General features: G+C 43.2%; 8 protein-coding genes and 1 non-coding gene across 9 annotated transcripts; 6 read left to right on the forward strand and 3 right to left on the reverse strand.

Annotated features, from left to right (window-relative positions):
* Nucleotides 1–333: 333 nt before the first annotated feature.
* Nucleotides 334–1,397, forward strand: J056_001432 (Prohibitin-2; the record flags this gene model as incomplete). The annotated part of the gene is made up of 4 exons (XM_009271060.1): nt 334–378; nt 424–559; nt 606–688; nt 732–1,397. 4 exons carry the CDS (start codon nt 334–336, stop codon nt 1,395–1,397), a joined length of 930 nt encoding a protein of 309 aa, XP_009269335.1.
* Nucleotides 1,398–1,445: 48 nt separating this feature from the next.
* Nucleotides 1,446–2,480, reverse strand: J056_001433 (uncharacterized protein; the record flags this gene model as incomplete). The annotated part of the gene is made up of 4 exons (XM_009271061.1): nt 1,446–1,696; nt 1,746–2,270; nt 2,317–2,400; nt 2,444–2,480. 4 exons carry the CDS (start codon nt 2,478–2,480, stop codon nt 1,446–1,448), a joined length of 897 nt encoding a protein of 298 aa, XP_009269336.1.
* Nucleotides 2,481–2,669: 189 nt separating this feature from the next.
* Nucleotides 2,670–5,134, forward strand: J056_001434 (E3 ubiquitin-protein ligase BRE1; the record flags this gene model as incomplete). Its single annotated transcript, XM_009271062.1, has 3 exons — nt 2,670–2,741; nt 2,791–4,908; nt 4,958–5,134. The coding sequence occupies 3 exons, from the start codon at nt 2,670–2,672 to the stop codon at nt 5,132–5,134; spliced, it is 2,367 nt and encodes a 788-aa protein (XP_009269337.1).
* Nucleotides 5,135–5,925: 791 nt separating this feature from the next.
* J056_001435 (tRNA (guanine(10)-N2)-methyltransferase-like protein) lies at nt 5,926–7,583 on the forward strand (the record flags this gene model as incomplete). Its single annotated transcript, XM_009271063.1, has 7 exons — nt 5,926–6,122; nt 6,167–6,527; nt 6,576–6,777; nt 6,823–6,989; nt 7,045–7,106; nt 7,150–7,369; nt 7,416–7,583. 7 exons carry the CDS (start codon nt 5,926–5,928, stop codon nt 7,581–7,583), a joined length of 1,377 nt encoding a protein of 458 aa, XP_009269338.1.
* A 46-nt stretch (nt 7,584–7,629) lies between these two features.
* Nucleotides 7,630–9,738, reverse strand: J056_001436 (G2-specific protein kinase nimA; the record flags this gene model as incomplete). Its single annotated transcript, XM_009271064.1, has 9 exons — nt 7,630–8,134; nt 8,189–8,532; nt 8,577–8,706; nt 8,753–8,856; nt 8,904–8,995; nt 9,042–9,318; nt 9,364–9,415; nt 9,466–9,536; nt 9,625–9,738. 9 exons carry the CDS (start codon nt 9,736–9,738, stop codon nt 7,630–7,632), a joined length of 1,689 nt encoding a protein of 562 aa, XP_009269339.1.
* Nucleotides 9,739–9,966: 228 nt separating this feature from the next.
* J056_001437 (Hormone-sensitive lipase) lies at nt 9,967–13,149 on the forward strand (the record flags this gene model as incomplete). Its single annotated transcript, XM_009271065.1, has 13 exons — nt 9,967–10,132; nt 10,186–10,272; nt 10,323–10,504; nt 10,554–10,625; nt 10,669–10,951; nt 10,999–11,129; nt 11,172–11,195; nt 11,240–11,309; nt 11,354–11,996; nt 12,048–12,197; nt 12,244–12,479; nt 12,523–12,606; nt 12,650–13,149. 13 exons carry the CDS (start codon nt 9,967–9,969, stop codon nt 13,147–13,149), a joined length of 2,628 nt encoding a protein of 875 aa, XP_009269340.1.
* A 428-nt stretch (nt 13,150–13,577) lies between these two features.
* On the forward strand, nt 13,578–14,174 carry J056_001438 (uncharacterized protein; the record flags this gene model as incomplete). The annotated part of the gene is made up of 2 exons (XM_009271066.1): nt 13,578–13,920; nt 13,969–14,174. 2 exons carry the CDS (start codon nt 13,578–13,580, stop codon nt 14,172–14,174), a joined length of 549 nt encoding a protein of 182 aa, XP_009269341.1.
* Nucleotides 14,175–14,551: 377 nt separating this feature from the next.
* On the reverse strand, nt 14,552–15,070 carry J056_001439 (Oral cancer-overexpressed protein 1; the record flags this gene model as incomplete). The annotated part of the gene is made up of 3 exons (XM_009271067.1): nt 14,552–14,753; nt 14,806–14,967; nt 15,015–15,070. The coding sequence occupies 3 exons, from the start codon at nt 15,068–15,070 to the stop codon at nt 14,552–14,554; spliced, it is 420 nt and encodes a 139-aa protein (XP_009269342.1).
* A 1,009-nt stretch (nt 15,071–16,079) lies between these two features.
* J056_004888 lies at nt 16,080–16,162 on the forward strand. Its single transcript has one exon. It is a non-coding gene; the product is annotated as a tRNA-Phe (tRNA).
* The last annotated feature ends 1,210 nt before the right edge of the window (nt 16,163–17,372 follow it).

The following is a 17,372-nucleotide window of genomic DNA, read 5'->3' on the forward strand; positions in this document are numbered from 1 at the left end:
TATGACTCGTGCAAAGCTCACTACGCAGCCTGAAAAGCTGGTGGTGCATCGCGTGGATGACCAGAGCTAAGCGCTTAAGGACGATCCGTGTACATCAAGTAGAGCGTGGTGTATTGGTTGCTCAAGTCAGACACAATACGACACGCACTCGGCTGAGCCAGTTGATGGTGAATGTCGAGGATAAGGAGGATTTGTAGAATTTAAGGGGTGAAAATTAATATTTCAATTGAGATTCTAATAAACTGGAGTTGGCCTCTATTCTGTGACTCTATAGTGGCGTTCATTTACTCAACCACACACGTCTCAAACGTCTCTTCAACAAGGACCGTGAAGATGAACAAGCCTAATTTTGGACAATTTATATCACAATTACAGAGAGTGCGTTGGATGCAGCACACCCTTCACAGCTCACACACCTCCCAGCAAGCTAGAGCCTCTGGTGGTGGACGAGGTGGTCCCGGTGGCAGCAACTTCAACACAGGCGGTGCATTCGCTGGTGGCGGTGGTATAATTCTCTTAGCCCTCGGTGCATTCGCAGTGAACTCGAGTCTTTTCAACGGTGCGTTGATTGCTGCGAATGTCTCTGTCTGCTGACTTGGGTGCAGTCGACGGTGGACATCGTGCGATCAAGTACAGTCGTCTACATGGAATAATGAGAGAGGTATATGGTGAAGGTACACATATCAGAGTGAGTTGAAGTCGTTTTCAGTACTCTAAGCTCACAAAATCAGATTCCTTGGCTCGAATCAGCTATTATTACAGACATTAGAGCCAAGCCACGCAATATTGGCTCATTGACAGGTACAAAGGATCTTCAAATGGTTAACATCACCGTCCGTGTCCTCTCCAGACCTCGTCAAGAAGAGCTTTCAACCATCTACAGAGAGCTCGGTACAGACTTTGACGAGAGAGTATTGCCTTCGATTGTCAACGAAACTTTGAAGGCTGTTGTTGCTCAATTCAACGCGTCTCAACTTATTACTCAGAGAGAAATGGTCTCTAAACTCGTTAGAGATAATCTCACTAAACGCGCATCGAGATTCAACATTGTCCTCGATGATGTCAGTTTGACGCATGTTACTTTCTCACCAGAATTTACAACCGCTGTTGAGTCTAAGCAGATCGCCCAGCAAGTCGCTCAAAGAGCCGCTTTCTTGGTCGACCAGGCTATTCAAGAGAAACAAGCTATCATCGTTAGAGCAAATGGTGAAGCTAGATCAGCTGAGTTGATTGGTGAGGCTTTGAAGAGCAACAAAGGTTTCTTGCATCTGCGTAAATTGGAAGCTGCGAGAGATATTGCTGATGTTATTAGCAATTCTAGTAACAGAGTTATGTTGGATTCTGGTAGCTTGTTGTTGGATGTTCAAAACCTCGAGTCTAGCGGCCCTAACAAATAAAATGACTAACATTAATGCACTTCTCATTTAAATACAAATTGTCAAACCTCACTTCTTGAATGGCGTCGTGAACGAATTGGAATTTGGCTTGAAGAGGTTTGGCTCGAATGGAGATGCCAAATCTATTGGACCGTTTGCGTTTGCGTTTGCATTAACATTTGCTGCTGGAGCAGCTTCATCATTCGCAATTGTACTATTCACAACTTGCCTATTTGTGCCGCTTAGCGATTCGTAATATTGCTCAATAAATGCACTGAACGATTCTGTATTCGATGGCGCGAGAGTTTCCGTCACCGGACCTATTTCATTAGTCTGAGTAATGAGAGTAGGAACCGCGCGTCTGCCCACCACGCTGTCTTTCATGATTGTATGCTGAGGACTCAGGCATAACGACCAGTCTGCCGCTGTTGGCGAGGTTCCATACGGAAGCTGCAAATGCTTTGGACGAAATGGTCGCCTGAAGGTTGAGATAGACGTGCAGTGGTGTTGGGTTGGCGATGGCCTGAGTGTTTGCTGTGTTTACTGTATTCGCTAAATTCGCTCTACTCGCTATATCCCTGGTACTCGCTAAATTCGCCGCACTAGCTACTGGCTGGAAGGGGAACGAGTTGCTGTTCGCATCAAAAGCACAGGCGGCGCTTGTTCCCAAACCAGAATTGCAAAAGCCACTTGATATATATGGCTGGTGCAGTAATTGGAATGGGATAGTCGAGCCGTCTGTGCCGAAGAAAGGCTTTCTATCCTCCAAATCCAAATTATCAGACATCAGCTCAGCCTTTTCTTTAACAGTTTGAGATTCAGCTGGCTTGGACGCAACCAGGCGCTTCTTCTCGCTTGTCCAGCGTTCAACTTTGGAGATATGGAAATTGTTGTCTAAAAATGAATTTAACAGGAGATAAGCGGAGATGTGAGTAGATACCCAATGCAAACTCCTTCCTGAGGGATTTGTTGTTCAATAAGCCATCATTGAACGCTTTGGTGATCTTCTGTACGCTTTCTTCGCCTAAAGCGTATTTAGCAGGAAGAGAACAACAAGACTTGCGTACTGCTCGTTGGATCCTTGCTTTTGTCTACTCCAGGCATTTCTCAATCGCTAATTTGTTTATTTGCTCGTTGTGGTTGCTAACCAAAGTGGTGCTGCTGCTGCTGCTGATGCTGCCACTGCCGCTAACGCTGGTGGAATTGGAATATAAAATTTTATAAAGATATACAGATAGCCTGTATTATTGCCCAGTTAAACTCAAATTAATTCCTTGAGTGGTTGCAACCAACATGGATTTGAAAAAGCGCAAAATCGCAGATGAAGAAAATAACGAGATAGACAGCGACGACGCTTTATTAGAGGTGAGCTTTGAGAATATCCCCATCTCCCTTCTCACTCACTCTTCCCAAGGCTTTCAGGAAAGAAGCAATCTGGAGGCAGATGAGGGAGTATAAGAGGCAGTACGAGCTCGCTGTTAATAGACTCCAGGCGCTGGAATCAAAGTCGAGCTCGCTGCAGTCCTCGCTATCCTCCGTAGAGGTGTGCTGGAATGAACTAATCGATGTTCTCCAGCTAGTCATCGTGCCTTCATCCTCTGTACAATCTAACGACGCTCTCAAAGACTTTCTCGATTATTCAAACAGCCAAGACCTCGCTCTCCTCAACTCTGCTCTTTCCGTCAGATCAGGGGCTACCAAGGAGCTAATCGGCTCAGTACTCACTACTGCAACACGCAGCCTATCCCCAGACGCTGTACAGCTTCAGAAACAAGCTCATATGTATCAGCAACAGTCTAATTCCTATAAACAGGAATTGCGGCTGACGAGGCTGCAGCTTGAAGAATGTCAGTCTCAATGGGAAACCACCAAGGATAGATTGCTAAATGCAGAAAAGCAAGTTGATAGAGTTAAATCATCTCTTATTCCAAAAGTTCATCAAGAAGCCGCTCCTGCAAAGGCTGATTCTCCAATACACATTCAAAAAGCTGACTCTGTTGATCACGTCAAGTCTGAACCTAGTCAAGCACCTTCACCCGCTCCCAAAGAACCATCTCAGCCTCCACCGCCCGGTCCGACGAAAGAAGAATTGGAAGATGCACGCAAGTTAGCTATGCAGAGAATGACGGAATCTGTTGAATTGAGAGCTGATAGAGTTAAGCTTTGTCAGGAGATTGACAGTCTTAGAGTTACGCTCAAGCGGCCTAACGATGAAGCTATTATTGAGTCAGGGCTTTACAAAGACCTTCAACACCAGATAGATCATTTTCAAACTGATGCAGATACTGCTAAAGCACAATACAATCAATTACAGAAACAAGTGGAATCAATTCTCACATCGAGGGGAGAATACGAAGATGGTTTGAAATCAGAGATCAACTCTCAAGTGGAAGACGTTTTGCAAAGATTACAGGCAAAGGAAGCTGATATCAATAGGCTAAGAGGTCAGCGAGAAGAACTTAACAGCGAACTTAACGTTAGGCGTACAAAAGATTATGGCAAACTGCAGTACATTGAACAAACTCAGCAACTATCTGAATCAAGACTAGAACGAATAAGCTGTCTAAAATCCGAAACACAGCGTTTGAAAGGACGTATTGCTGCTGGATATGGAAATCAAACTGCTTACCACGCTATCATGGGCGATAACGTGAATGAGGATGATTTCAATTTGACTATTAAACTCGATACCCAATTAAAAATTGCTAGTGAAGAAATAACAAGTTTGAAGAGTCAAATTAGGAATCTCCAACAAGAAGGTGATGTACATCTTAGGCTGGAGCAAGCTGAGAAAAAGCTGAGTGCATTCGAGAAAGCTTTCGGTGAAGCAGCTGATCCTGAAGTCCAAAAGCTAGTTAATACAATTAATCAGAGAGATGAACGGATAAGAAAACTTGAACTACAAAATACCGAATCTGAAACTACATCGAATGCAATATACGGCGAGATTGAGAGATTATCGAAAGCATGGGAGGTTCTTGATGAGCAGAACAGATCGAAGATATTTGACTTGCAACATCTCGAAGAGAAAGTGACGAGGCTAATGACAGAGAAGGCTAAAGCTGACAACAAATATTTTGCTGCAATGAGAGCCAAAGACGCAATTGATATTGAGCGGAAGACGGCTCAAAGGACACATGAAAAACAGTCAAAAACAATTGAAAAGCTACTTGAAACGGAAAAGCAACTGGAAAATCAAGTGTCAATTCATGAAAAAGAGCTTGTGGTGTATTCAAATAAAACCAAAGCATTGGAAGATAGAATGTTCTCAACTGAACGAGAATTGAGCAGTGCGAGATTACTGTCTGACGAGTCAAAGAGAAGGCTAATGGAGGTTTCCACCAAGTTGAATGAAAGGCACGTCATGTACGAAGATGAGAGAGCAGCAAAAAGAAGACTAGAAGAGGACAATACGAAGCTGCGCAGTGATTTACAAAGGATTCCAACCAATGGACAAGTAAGTAGTGGTGTAATGAACGGCATTCACACAGCCAAAGAGGAGAATTTGCAGAGAGAGCGTGACCAGCTGTTTGTGAGTTGAGAGTTTAGCGTCAACATCACTAGCTAACCAAACAAATCAGTTCTTGCTTCGTTGCTCGACTTGCAAAAACGAGCTGAAATCACATTGCATAACTAGATGTATGCACACATTCTGCAAATCGTGCATCGACGCGCGTATTGAAACCCGACAAAGAAAATGCCCAATCTGTCAAATAGGTTTCTCTGCTTCAGAAGTCCAGAAATTGCAGTGGGCTTAATTACCCATGGCTATTTGAATAAACACCTAAACTAACTTAAATGATTCATGTATTACTAAAATTTTAATCGATTCTGTATAGCTTCTGTAATGTTATTCTCTCTATGCTTATTTTTAATGTTCTTAGTAATATTCTTGGACATAATGAGTTGTGAATAAGCTTGCGAATTAAGTGTGATGTGCCTAGTGTAAGATTACCATTGTTGATTCATTCTGTTTGTTGAAGTGCTTGAGTAATCGGGGAAGAAGCCAAATATATAAAGCACTATGAACACTAACAGTATAGATAGACGTGTATTGGCTACGTCTGAGCGCTTGCTTTACATAACGATAGCCACGTGACTAGGATTGAGGGTATGCGAGAACCAACAGTCAGCACTAAGACCAACTGAGTGCACCCACGGCTTGAGAATAAGTAGCTGAGCAGATGTTTACACCGTCAGCCGCGTGACTAGGAACGAGGGAGGGTATCGGTGTTTGTGAAACACAACAAAGGCAAGGTACGGGCCACGAGCTCCTCGGCAGCCGCTCGTTATTTAAGCAGACTATACACCCTTCCTCTTTTCTTTGCGTTTCGGCGTCTTGGGGGCCATAGTAAGGCGGGTATATCTCTTTCCCTGTAAATAGTCTGCGCTTCTTCCAATAAGCTTTATCTCCACTAGTTATTTCTCTCCGACCTTCCACTCAGACCTGGAATCCCGTTTAAAGTCTGCGTTTAGCGATACTCCTAGTAAGCGTCACTTTTCCACTCGGTCTTTCTAACCTCAACCACCAAGACGAGGAAGTCCGCAGATGAAGTTTCTGCTAGTGTTTTCGCAGTCGTTGCTTGATTTCAGACTGGCAGAGCTAGATTCTGTGGTGGAGGTATTGAACTTAGACCTTAGCAGACCTAGTGATGAGAACGTCGACTTGAATTCTGCTTGCTTGGTAGTCGATATTGGTTCTGAAGACGGTGCAAGAGCGTTAGCTGGCCGATGTGTTTTGATAAAGTGGGTGATATGTGGTTATGGAGGACAATCTCACAACGCACAAGGCATATTATACAGATATTCGCACAGGGTAGTTCATATGATGATCTCCACGAGAATAACAAAAAAGCCGTACATTTATGGAAGGTGTACACCGATAAGACATTCGCATTCAACGTAGAAGCAGCATACAAATCTATACCAAAGGAGCGTAGAATGAACATCATCAACGCCTTCTCTTACATGCAATTCACAGCCCAAGTGAATTTCAAGAAGCCATACATACAATACGAAGTATTTGAAGAGCATAAAGCGGATATAAACAGTGATGTTGATCATGCACATACTTACGCACCAAGATTATTCCACCGTGTTTACTTTGGTCGGTTTATAGCATTTGGTCAGCGCAGTCTTGTGCCCAAATTTGTGGGTGTCTCTTTGATAGAAAATGACGTCTAATATGGAACTCTCTAGGATGTCAAGAAGAGAGCGTATTTTGGTAATACCTCGATGGAGTCTGAAGTCACTGTCTTGATGGCAAACCAAGCTTTGGCGAGGAAAGGCACGCTGATTTGGGACCCATTCGTAGGCACTGGTAGTATGCTTTATTTATGCGCATACTTTGGCTCTTATGTTATGGGCAGTGATTTAGATGGGCGTCAGATGCGTGGTCAGCGTGAGTAGACTATTGTGTTTGTTTTTCTTAGCTCATAAACTACAGCTGGTAAGCAGCATACAGGCCATCCAGGCTCTCGCGCCGGAGGTATACTCTCGGCTGCTAAAGATTATGGTGTTTTGGACAAATTTTTGGATCTTTTCACTGCAGATGTCACCAGAATCGGTTGGAGAACGGGTGGTACACTCGACGCGATTGTTACTGATCCTCCCGTGCGTATATTTTACCGCACAAGTGTCATTTCTAAAATTTCGTGTATCGGAACAGTATGGTGTGCGCGCAGGTGCAAAGCGCATTGGATTGAAACAAGGTGTGGAGTACAAGGAAAGGTGGGTGAAAGCAAAATGTTAGATTTAGCTCAATATATTCCAGCTACTCGGCTCAGCCAAGACCTCCAACGCAGGATTATGACCTGCTTAATCTCACGATAGATTTGGTCGTGATGAGCGCCTACTTGCTCAAGAGGGGAGGTCGGCTGGTTTATTTCCTACCCACCGTCAACGAAGAGTACAAAGAGACAGATGTGCCAACGTGTCAGGGTATGCGGATAATTGCGAACTCTGTTCAGGATTTTGGAAAGTGGTCGAGGAGAGTAAGTAGATTTCTTTGTTAGTGAAAATTCTAATATGCCATTCAAGTTAATCACGATGGAGAAGTTTGAAGATATTGATACAGATGATTCACTACAAAATATACTATCAAATATAGACATAAATACGGCTGATAAAAATGTCTCGCATTCAAACTTCAGAGAAAAGTTCTTTAGAGCATTCGAGCCACTAGAAGAACAAATTGTTAATCAATAAACATAAATGTGTATTTTTACTGTCATAATAAAATTTCCACCACAATCTACCGACCTAGAACAGGTTTCGACGATTTGACGCTAACCATAGAAGGCCGCTTTGTGGCAGTCTTGTTAGTGGTTGTACGCTGAGCAGCAGCCTGTGCCAACAAACCCTGTCTCGGATTATTAGACTGTATTGATTTTTGTTTGTTTTCTGTTTTGCGCAGAAAAGGTGATGGTAGATCATCCTCATTTACGTTTACGTAGTTAGGAGTGGCGGGTGGGGGTGGTAAATTGGTCCATTGTGGTATACTGCTTATTGAGCTTGAGGCTGATGTTCCTGATGCTGATGCTGTGTCTGCAGGTGCAGTATCCGCGCGGTGTAACTGTGGTGGCTTCGAGGTAACCACGTGCTCCGCTCTGTTCTCCGCCTCGTCTTCCTCTTGTGCGAGCGCGAGAAGTTTAGCTTGTGTCGCATTGTGAGCGTTTAGACCGTGTTTGCTACTCATCCGACGTGCTTGAGGTGGTGTGCAGATGGACATCTCGGCGAGCGTCTCACTAGGAGTGGCCCTGTGGATATTGTCAGTTGAATCTTTTATTTCTAATACTAATCCTACTACGCACTCTTTCATCGTATTGCTGGGAATCTCTTCAAAACTGTCTTGGTTTTTATCTGTCAATATCCTATCTTCTATGCCACTGTTGTGCATTATCCTCTCAATTTCCGCCTTGACATTCTTCTCTACTTGAGTTTTTATGTAGGCGTCAATTTGGGTCTCTACTGTCGAGATCTGCTGCTCGCGTTCGCATACTTTCTTTTCGCGCACTTGAAGTTCGCTGAGACGCTCACTTAGTCGCACTCTTTGCGACGCTATTGATGCAGCCATCTTGTTAAGCTCAACGGTGCGCATTTGTAGTTTGATTTTATCATGCTCGAGGATTTGAGATGCCGATGGTCTGTCTCGGGGCTGTAATGTGTGAGAGTGGCTGGAAATTGTGCTCGGCAGCTTACGTTGGGACTCAGCATTCTGCGAATCATATCATCGAGCATTGGGGAGTAGAAGCGTGAGAGTCGTGGTATACGTCCTTGCAGAATCTTGTCCTGAAGTTGCGCATGTGTTTTAGCTTCGTAGAATGGTGGACTTGGGGATGCATTTAGTTCCGGTCAATCTAATAAAATGTACCCACTTCAAGCAAGCTAGTTCGTATACGACGCAACCTAGTGACCAGATGTCAGACTTGTGGTCGTATGGCATGTCTTTCATCAGCTCGGGTGACATGTAATATGGCGTCTGATGTCATGTCAGCGTGTTCTACACTAAATTTCAACTTTACTCACTCCGACGTATGTTTTAGCAAATTCCCCAATCTGTGTTGCTTTTGACAAGCCGAAGTCACCAAGTTTGAGGTTACCTGAGTTATCTAAAAAGACTGTGGTGTTTTAGTGAATTAATGTAGGTTATCTGTTCAAACACACCATTTTCCGGTTTGAGATCTCTGTGAAGAATCTGTTGATTCGCTGCAGCCACATCATGCTGAGAAGGCCTACGCTCCAATTTCTGCCCGCCACCAACAACACCACCTCTACGATGACAATGATCGAGTGCGCCAGCGAGCTGTGAGATGTAACTCCAAATGGTGTCTTCTGGCAACAGTGTATTACTACGCTTGCAGGATTTAATGATAGACTGTAGATCGCCACCGCCGCAAAATTCCATCAAAATATAGAGCATGCCGCCTTCCCTGTCGACGTACTGAAGGAGTCTTAGTCGATAAACACCGAATCAGACATAACTCACTCTCTCATGGTAAGCGACGATGTTTGTGTGATCCAACTCGCGTAAAATATTGCTGTGAGTGTGAGTGTGAGAACTAGGCAGCGACGCCAACGCTTAACGCACACTTCCGCGACGATTTGTTTCCTATCCCTATCGCTCATCTTATCAAAGTCTAATTCCTTCCTAGCGAAGACCTAGGAGAGTGTTAGATGTTTTTGAACGTAGATAATCACGTGTATCGCGTATATTCACGTGTACCACCACCAAATTACCCTAACTCACCATCCCATCCTTTTTACGCCTAACTTTCCTTATTTTACCAAAACTGCCTTGCCCGATAACCTCAATTGACTCAAATTCTTCTAAAAAGTTGTCGCTTGGTGATTTCGCTGTCATTTTTACGTGATTTCGTTCGCGTTGATTCAGTCGAGGTATGTGAGTGCACGAAATCAACAGCGTTTTGATTAGAGGGAATAATAAAAATTTCAGCGTTTTATTCATATTTCACGTTCATGCACCACAAATGTAAAATGTTGCAAAATGATTTATTATCTCATCGCCCACACGCTTCTATCACCGCGGCGATGAGATGATAAACAATCTAATTGGAAGACCTTCAGAGCAATGGAGGAGAACGCAGGCAAGTCGCAGCTTTCGTCTCGTAAACCCGAAATTCTCATTATCTCTGTGAAGGTTGTACTCGTCATACTGTTTTGGCTGTGGAGATTACTCAAAGGAGATAAGAACGGCTTAAGATTTTGGTACATAAAATCAATAAATAGACGCTTAAGTGGGTAGCTGGGATTTTTTCTCTAGTTCGCCTCTCATCCAGATTACGCCTAGAACGATTCACACCTTATCAACTGATCGTCGCAACACTCACATCACTTTACGCAATCAGGCACTTTGATGCTTTATTAGGCTTACAGGGTGTGTATTGATTAGTATGACGTGTTTTGTACTCAATCCACATTCTTCAGCCCCTGAACCACTCGCACACCTCTATTCAAGATCATATTACAGAGCAACTTGGATATCAAATGCTCTGGACGCTGGTTTCGCAACAGCCATGTCTATCCATAAGCCTAAGTGGCTCAAGGACTTGGCAGGTCCCGTGTTTGGATTATATTACCTTATATGGACAGAACAGGCTGAGGAAAAGGTGCGCGTCATGTGATTACATAGCCTTTCCGACTAAACTATCCTCAAAGCTGCTCAAATTCAGAGCTACTTGCACAGTAGAGTTTCTTAGAAGCACAGGAGAGAAACTATCAAATCCATATGTCGGTGCAACCATATAACTATATCTTCTAACATTCTCTCCAGATACGCGCTGCAACGATTCTTGCAAGACCAAGATGCAACTTGGTTCGCGAAATATTGTTGCCAAGACCAAAATCATCCAAGTATACCAAACCAATTTCCTGCTTGATGTTGTTCAACGGCACAAAAGAAGAATTGTCATGCTGTACAGAGCTCGTCATTGATTTCCCAGGTGGCGCGTTTGTTTTTATGACCCCACGCGATCATGAAGAAAGATTAAGGTGGTGGGCAAAAGAAGGCAAGAAGAAGGTCGTCTTGAGCGTCAATTACATTAAAAGTCCTGAATGTGAGCGTGTAGTTGTTTATTGGTGATTCCTGCTAATTTCAATCAAGATCCTTTCCCATGGGCTATCGATGAAGCTTTTGATTTATACAAGATCATACTAGAGACGAACGGTCGCTTACTTGATATGAAAAGTGAGACGCTTAACATTCTCTTGGCTGGGGACTCCGCTGGTGGAAATGTGAGAGACTGATTTTTACTTTCGTTGTCTAACATGGGTCAGATCGTCACTGCTGTTATGTTTAAGGTAAAGAACGGCTAATAATCTGCAGTTAGGCTAACAAATGGCAGATATTAGAATCTGAAGTACAGCTCAAGCATCCAGTTGGAATAGTGCTGACATATCCAGCATTAGACTTCAGTAGGTCTTTGCAATAAACAAAAACTCCGTCTAACAGTCAACAGACTTCACCAGTTGGATGAGTGATGAAAATCTTGAAGTACTTAGAACCGAGCAATCCTCTGCAAGTTTAGCTTCCTTATTCGAGTCCAAGGACCACCTAGCCCATAAATCACCCTTATCAATAACGTGTGACATTCCTAGCAATAAAAATATTAAACGGCAAAAGAGCTGGTCTGATCATTTATCTCACTGGGCATCTTCCACCTCCTTATCAAAGCTAGGTGCTCCTTCACCAAAGATACCTTACAGTGCAGGTGCGCAAATAGCATCAGCAGCAGCAATGCAAACCTCTTCCAAGTCAACAACATCTCTCAAAGATACGACCACCTCACCTCGCAGGAGAAGAGTGTTGTCGTTCGCTGACAGTCCACCCAAGCTCAATTTTGAGGTTGATGAGCAGGAAGTGTTGGGTATAGCTGTAAATGATGATGTATCAGAGGAAAGGGACAGGGACTGCAGGGTTGAATCTGAGAAACCACTGTACGAGAGAGTGATCGCCGAGCCTGACGAACATGTAAGAAAGGAGCTGCAGAAGGAGCTTGAAAGGGAGCATATGGAAGCCAACAAACGCATCAACAACAAGAAGAAAGCTCCTATAGGTACACGCCTAACAATGACTAGCAGAACTGGCTTCTTTAATGACAGGTGGGTGAGATTCAACAGACAAAGACACTCACTCTAACGCCCAGTTTATAGAATTATTCCACCCTCAGTTATGAGAGCGTGTGCTTTGCTTTACATTGGACCAAAGAACAGGCCAGACTTTAAGAAAGATTACTATCTCTCCCCCATTTTAGCACCGTCGTATCTCCTTGAACAATTTCCAACCACTTTGATTGTTTGCGGGTGGGTTTTAGAATCTTAGGTTGTTCAACTACTGACGGAAAACCAGTGAACGCGATCCTTTCGTCGATGACTCACTAATTTTCGCTGGACGGCTTCGCAAGGCTAAGCTGGCACGTCAGTCGGCAGCTTTACAAGAGCAGGCCAACTACGAAAATTCCACTGAAGTTAGAACCCCTACTGGTGGATTAGGTTTAGGAATCGCAGACATTAAAGACAACTACGTCGAGGATCCCATCGTTCACGAAGATGAGGATGACTGGGTGCACTTAAGAATTATTGAGGGTGTGTCATATTAAACATGCACGAATTAACTGACACTTTCCAGGCATGAGCCACGGGTTCCTTCAAATGACTGGAGTTGTCAGCGAGTCTCTGTTGATTATCAAAAAGTTAAACCAATGGATCGAAGGTGTGTTCTGCTAAGGTTGAAGCTTATATCTAACGGTATTCAGAATCATTCCTCAACGCAATTGAGAAGGTGAACGCTAGTAGAGAGAGGGACGAAGAGCTCGAAAAGCAAGCAAAGGAAGAACAATCAGGAAAACCTGTACAAAGCAACCACAAGCATTCAGAAAGTGAATACGAGTTAAGTGAGCCGCTAGTATTTTCCACTAAGAAATCAGCGACGCCTTCCATGTTGTCAGAACCAGCTACGCAAATACACACACCGATGGGCGAGACCTTCTCCCATGATCAACCACCACCACAGGCTAAACCCAAACAAATCCGCACCCAATCCACTCCGCCTGCACAGCTCCCCCTCAAGTCAAACAACCTGGACCATCGCGGAAAGAGCTTTGAGAAGGATAAAAAGAATAAGGAAGACATGAATAGCATTCTGTTGAGTGAGGCTGAGGTTATGAGGAGAAGACGTATCGAGGCTGTAATGGGGATGGGTGAGACTGGGTCAGCTAATATATCAAGTGATGAAGACGAAACGAGTAATGGGTAAAGAATAAGTAATAACGACAATCAACTATAAGATTACATCAGCACGAAGGCATTCTACGCACTTGTATCTATACATTCTGTTATCAATCAAGTGTTATATCAACACGAATGATTTATTTAAGGATACGCGTGTGTTTCACTTCTAGCAATGCATTGATGAAGAATTTCAACTGTCTTCGTGAAGAAAGTCAATGTTGACTATTGGCTTCACCGTCAGAAATAGCCCTAGTCTTAGTGATTATGATTAAGTCAGCCTTCAAATCGTCAGGAACGCCTCGTCGCTTCCATTCCAAAGCTAATATTACGCCTGATGGTGTGATTAACTTCCTGAGTAAGCAAGATTCACGTAATCTTCTACGGCTTAATTAAAATGCGCTATTATGCCTTTTTTCGCTCCACTACGCCAACTACGTCGGAGAAAATAATAAGATGTTTACCGGAAATCCAGTGGATCTACCTCCACTCGAGACAGCAATCGATTTCGGTGTGACGGCTATATCCCAGACCACAGAAAGTATAGACGAGGCGTCTAAATTGCTTTCAAGAGCACTGGCCAGCTTCAAACACGTGACAGATGACTATGCCACGCTGCCATACGAGGTATCGTTTAATTGGGACGAAATTGAGTTACCGGAGGATTTAGAGAAGGAGTACTACTGCGTGGTCTTCAGATCAAAGCGGAAAGCAGACGTAGATCCTGATCTCTACACCGCTGATAGATTGGCTCATGAGGAGGCTGTTGTAGCCAGTCAAGGTAATCTCCTCATGTACTGTGAGTTTCCTGCTGCATTGTGGCAGGGTCGGCTGATCCTGAGGCTAGGGTTTGGTAGCGCAAAAGCTGATACCAGAGAGTGTCTTGCTACTTGTATTTGGTCCTCTCAAAGCTGGGCGAAACGCGCTTCAAAGCTTCCAAAGCACGTACAGGCAGCAAAGTTGTCCAAAGATGCCTATGAATCGTTCCAGCTTGAGCGCTTCCGATTAATCAAGCCACTCGGAACACGCAAGCTGAATTTAGAAAGGGTGTAGAAGACTGTTTTACGATCTAATTTCAAGAACACTTATATAGTTTCTTTGTAGCATTCTACTCACTTGTAGCTTATCTTTCAACCATCACCCAGGCTTTTACGCACGACAAACATCTTAAAATGTAACCATGATATTTGTCTATGTATTATTGACAAACCCTTCTCAGGCCATTACCTGCCGAACAATCGAAAAGCAAGAAACGCATGCTAGCTTTCTGGGAGAAGAATTTGAACGCACAGACATTACAGCCGGCGCAGAAAGTGCAGCAGGAACATAGCGAGAGCCATCCAATACCTCCCCCAAGCCCGCCACCGATGCCTGTAGGATACCGCAGACGCCGAACCGACCAGGCGACTCCTCTGCCCACAGAACCACATTCAAAATCCTAGCGATTGAGTCGGTGCTGCTGTCTTTAATCTTCTCTTTACTCCCGTTGTTGTTACAAATACCTTGAACTTTGCCCTGATCTTTTCTAATAAATTTGACATATCCCATTCTTCGTTGCTGTCGTCTTGCTGGGCGTTGGATTGAGGGAACTTTTGTATCATTTCTATTATCTGTTGTGCATGTGCTTTGTGCCTGCCGCGTCGTCTTAGTTGTTGTATTTTGGTGGTGGTCGTTCTCTACTCACTTAGAGTCGGGCTGAGTTGAGAGGAGAAAGACAGCAGATGCTTCCATGAATCCAAGCTCTTCCCAGATTTCATATCCTTTCTCCTTACCTAAGGCTCTGCCCTCTATCTTGCCGTGTATCTTGCCATGATCATACCCCGACTGGTATCCAGCATTGTAGAAGCTATGGAAAGCGTGAGAATAGGTTCTTCTATATTCAAGTATACCCACGTTTGCTCTAAATGGTTTATGCTATCTATCTCGTCGATTGGCATTATTTCTTCCATATTGGACTCGGCCAAAAAGAATCAGTATTTCAAAGAAGACAGCCTAAAATTATCAAAACACAAAAAATGTGCGGTCTGAAAACTCGACTTTCATAGTTTGATGATGATGATGATGAAATTTGAATATGTTGTTTAAGACGATACATTCTTAAATAGATAGATAGAAATCATATTATATATTCAAAAGCGTTACAACGATTAATAATCTTCGCTTATCTATACTTCTTTTGCATTGAAAGCTGACGATTGTAGTGACTCAAATGCATGCGGTTCTTGGCATGTGTGCCGTAAATCAGGAGGAAGCTAAGTGGAGCTACCGGAGACGCGCGGGTGGGTGCTAAAATAGTTTTTGAAAAACTCGTAGAGAGCTTTAAGAGCGTCTTCAATTGAAGCATATATTTCATCTCGAACCTTAAAAACCCTAATCCATAAATCCTCCTCAACGATAATCTTGCTTGGTCGAACTTCCTACATCTGAAAATCATATGTGTGATAATGTCTACTTCACTGCACTTGCTGTAAAGTGGTGAGTCGGACAGTTTGAATCGGAATCGGTAAGACTTGGCAGTAGGGAAGTGGCTTGAGCAGATCTGTGTGGCCACACTTCGCATACCACGGGGAAGATTGCTGAGCATCTTGTCCGCCTGAGTAGAAGTCTTCCTGCAAAATGCTCTCTCCGCGTCTTTCGACGTTGGTCCTGGCAAACTACGCGCATTTACTCTCAAGAGAGCAGTGTGTCGCTCCCGCAGGCGTCTACGGAAAGCGGAGGGAGCCGGTTTGAGGGTGAAGTTTAAAGAGATCCTATTCTAAAATTACGCCCACCAATACTTAAAGCAAGAGAAGTCAAAGGGTGTGCAGAATTACAGGAAGCGTTTCTTGACAAGTTTCGTAAATTGTAAGTTTTTGGCGGATTTCTTTTACGCTAGACAGCCTCTTCTTAATTTTATAGCTAACAAAGGGTTTTATGAAGACATGCGAATTAGATGTACATGAGCTTAGGCTTGTTCGTGTCGATGTAGCTCAATTGGCGAGAGCGTACGACTGAAGTTTATAGCATTCGTAAGGTTGGGCGTTCGATTCGCCCCATCGACATTTTTGGCATTTTGCGATTCTTTTGTTACAAAATTTTCTCCTCATTCTGAGTTTGTATAGTTTATAGACTGATGTATTTTTCTGCAGAATGCCTCTGATTCTTGTCTTCTGTATCGCTAATGCGGTCTAGTCGTGCAAAAGTTTCCAATTTCAGTCTCGCTTTTAGACACGCTTGCAGCTTACAAACCATCTACAATAATCAATACTGCCTATTTAATCTGCAAACGACTAAGTAAGTGAGAAGGCGAACGCAGAAATACCGTATACTGACAATTTGAAGAATTTAGCAAGAATTTCATTTTCGTAGGATCTCCAGTATTTAGAATTCATCGTTATGTCAACTCTCCGCTTAATATCCATAGAGTTGGATTTCTCCTTGACCATGTATCTTATCTCGAATGGCTGAGCACGAGATTCGACGATCGTGAAGTAAAAAGGCTCGACAAATAGCCCTGAATAAATTCTATAAAATTTCACCAGAATTATATCACTTAGCTACCAATTGCGTCCGGTAGGCTGTTCGGAAGTTGGAATCAAACATCACTTTGGAGTACGCTATAGGATGGATATGGAGACTTTTACCCAATTCATGAGTAAAACCAAAAAATTCTGACTTGATAAATCCCAAAGTTTCGGCTATATAAACGCGATTTACTTATTCCGACACGTAGCGTCTACAGGACTCAATGCTGGGTCCAAGGAAAAAGTATTGTCCTTCCGGATAAATAAACGCCTAAAAATGCAATACAAGTAAAATAATGGGGGTTCAGCCCAACTCTGAAATCGGTGATTTGGCTTCACTATATGCATTTCGCAGGATCAGTTCATGAGATATCAAAGGAATTCAAATGAGATCGGCTTTGATTTGCATCACAACTATTGAATGCTTCACCGTATTTTTTGTGCTCAAACTACTCCATTGATTGATTAGATGATTTTCATAGGCTCCTTATTCCACGACTCTTGGTAGGGAATGATTGAATGTGTTAGAGGTGATTTTAATCGTTTGAATCTTATTTGCATTCTTCATTTTAAGTTATCTACTTCTAACCATTTGCAAGTGACAAAGTTCATGGTGATCAGTTGCGTGCCGGAAAACTAAATAATGTGAGTAGAGGAGCAGCCGAGGATGTCTCGCTATATTCAATCTCAAAGTACTTTATAATTACTTTTATCTGGCAAATAATTTTTCATAATAGATCACATCTAA

The sequence above is a fragment of the Wallemia ichthyophaga genome (assembly GCF_000400465.1).
Source record: "Wallemia ichthyophaga EXF-994 unplaced genomic scaffold scaffold15, whole genome shotgun sequence".
Lineage (NCBI taxonomy): Eukaryota > Fungi > Basidiomycota > Wallemiomycetes > Wallemiales > Wallemiaceae > Wallemia > Wallemia ichthyophaga.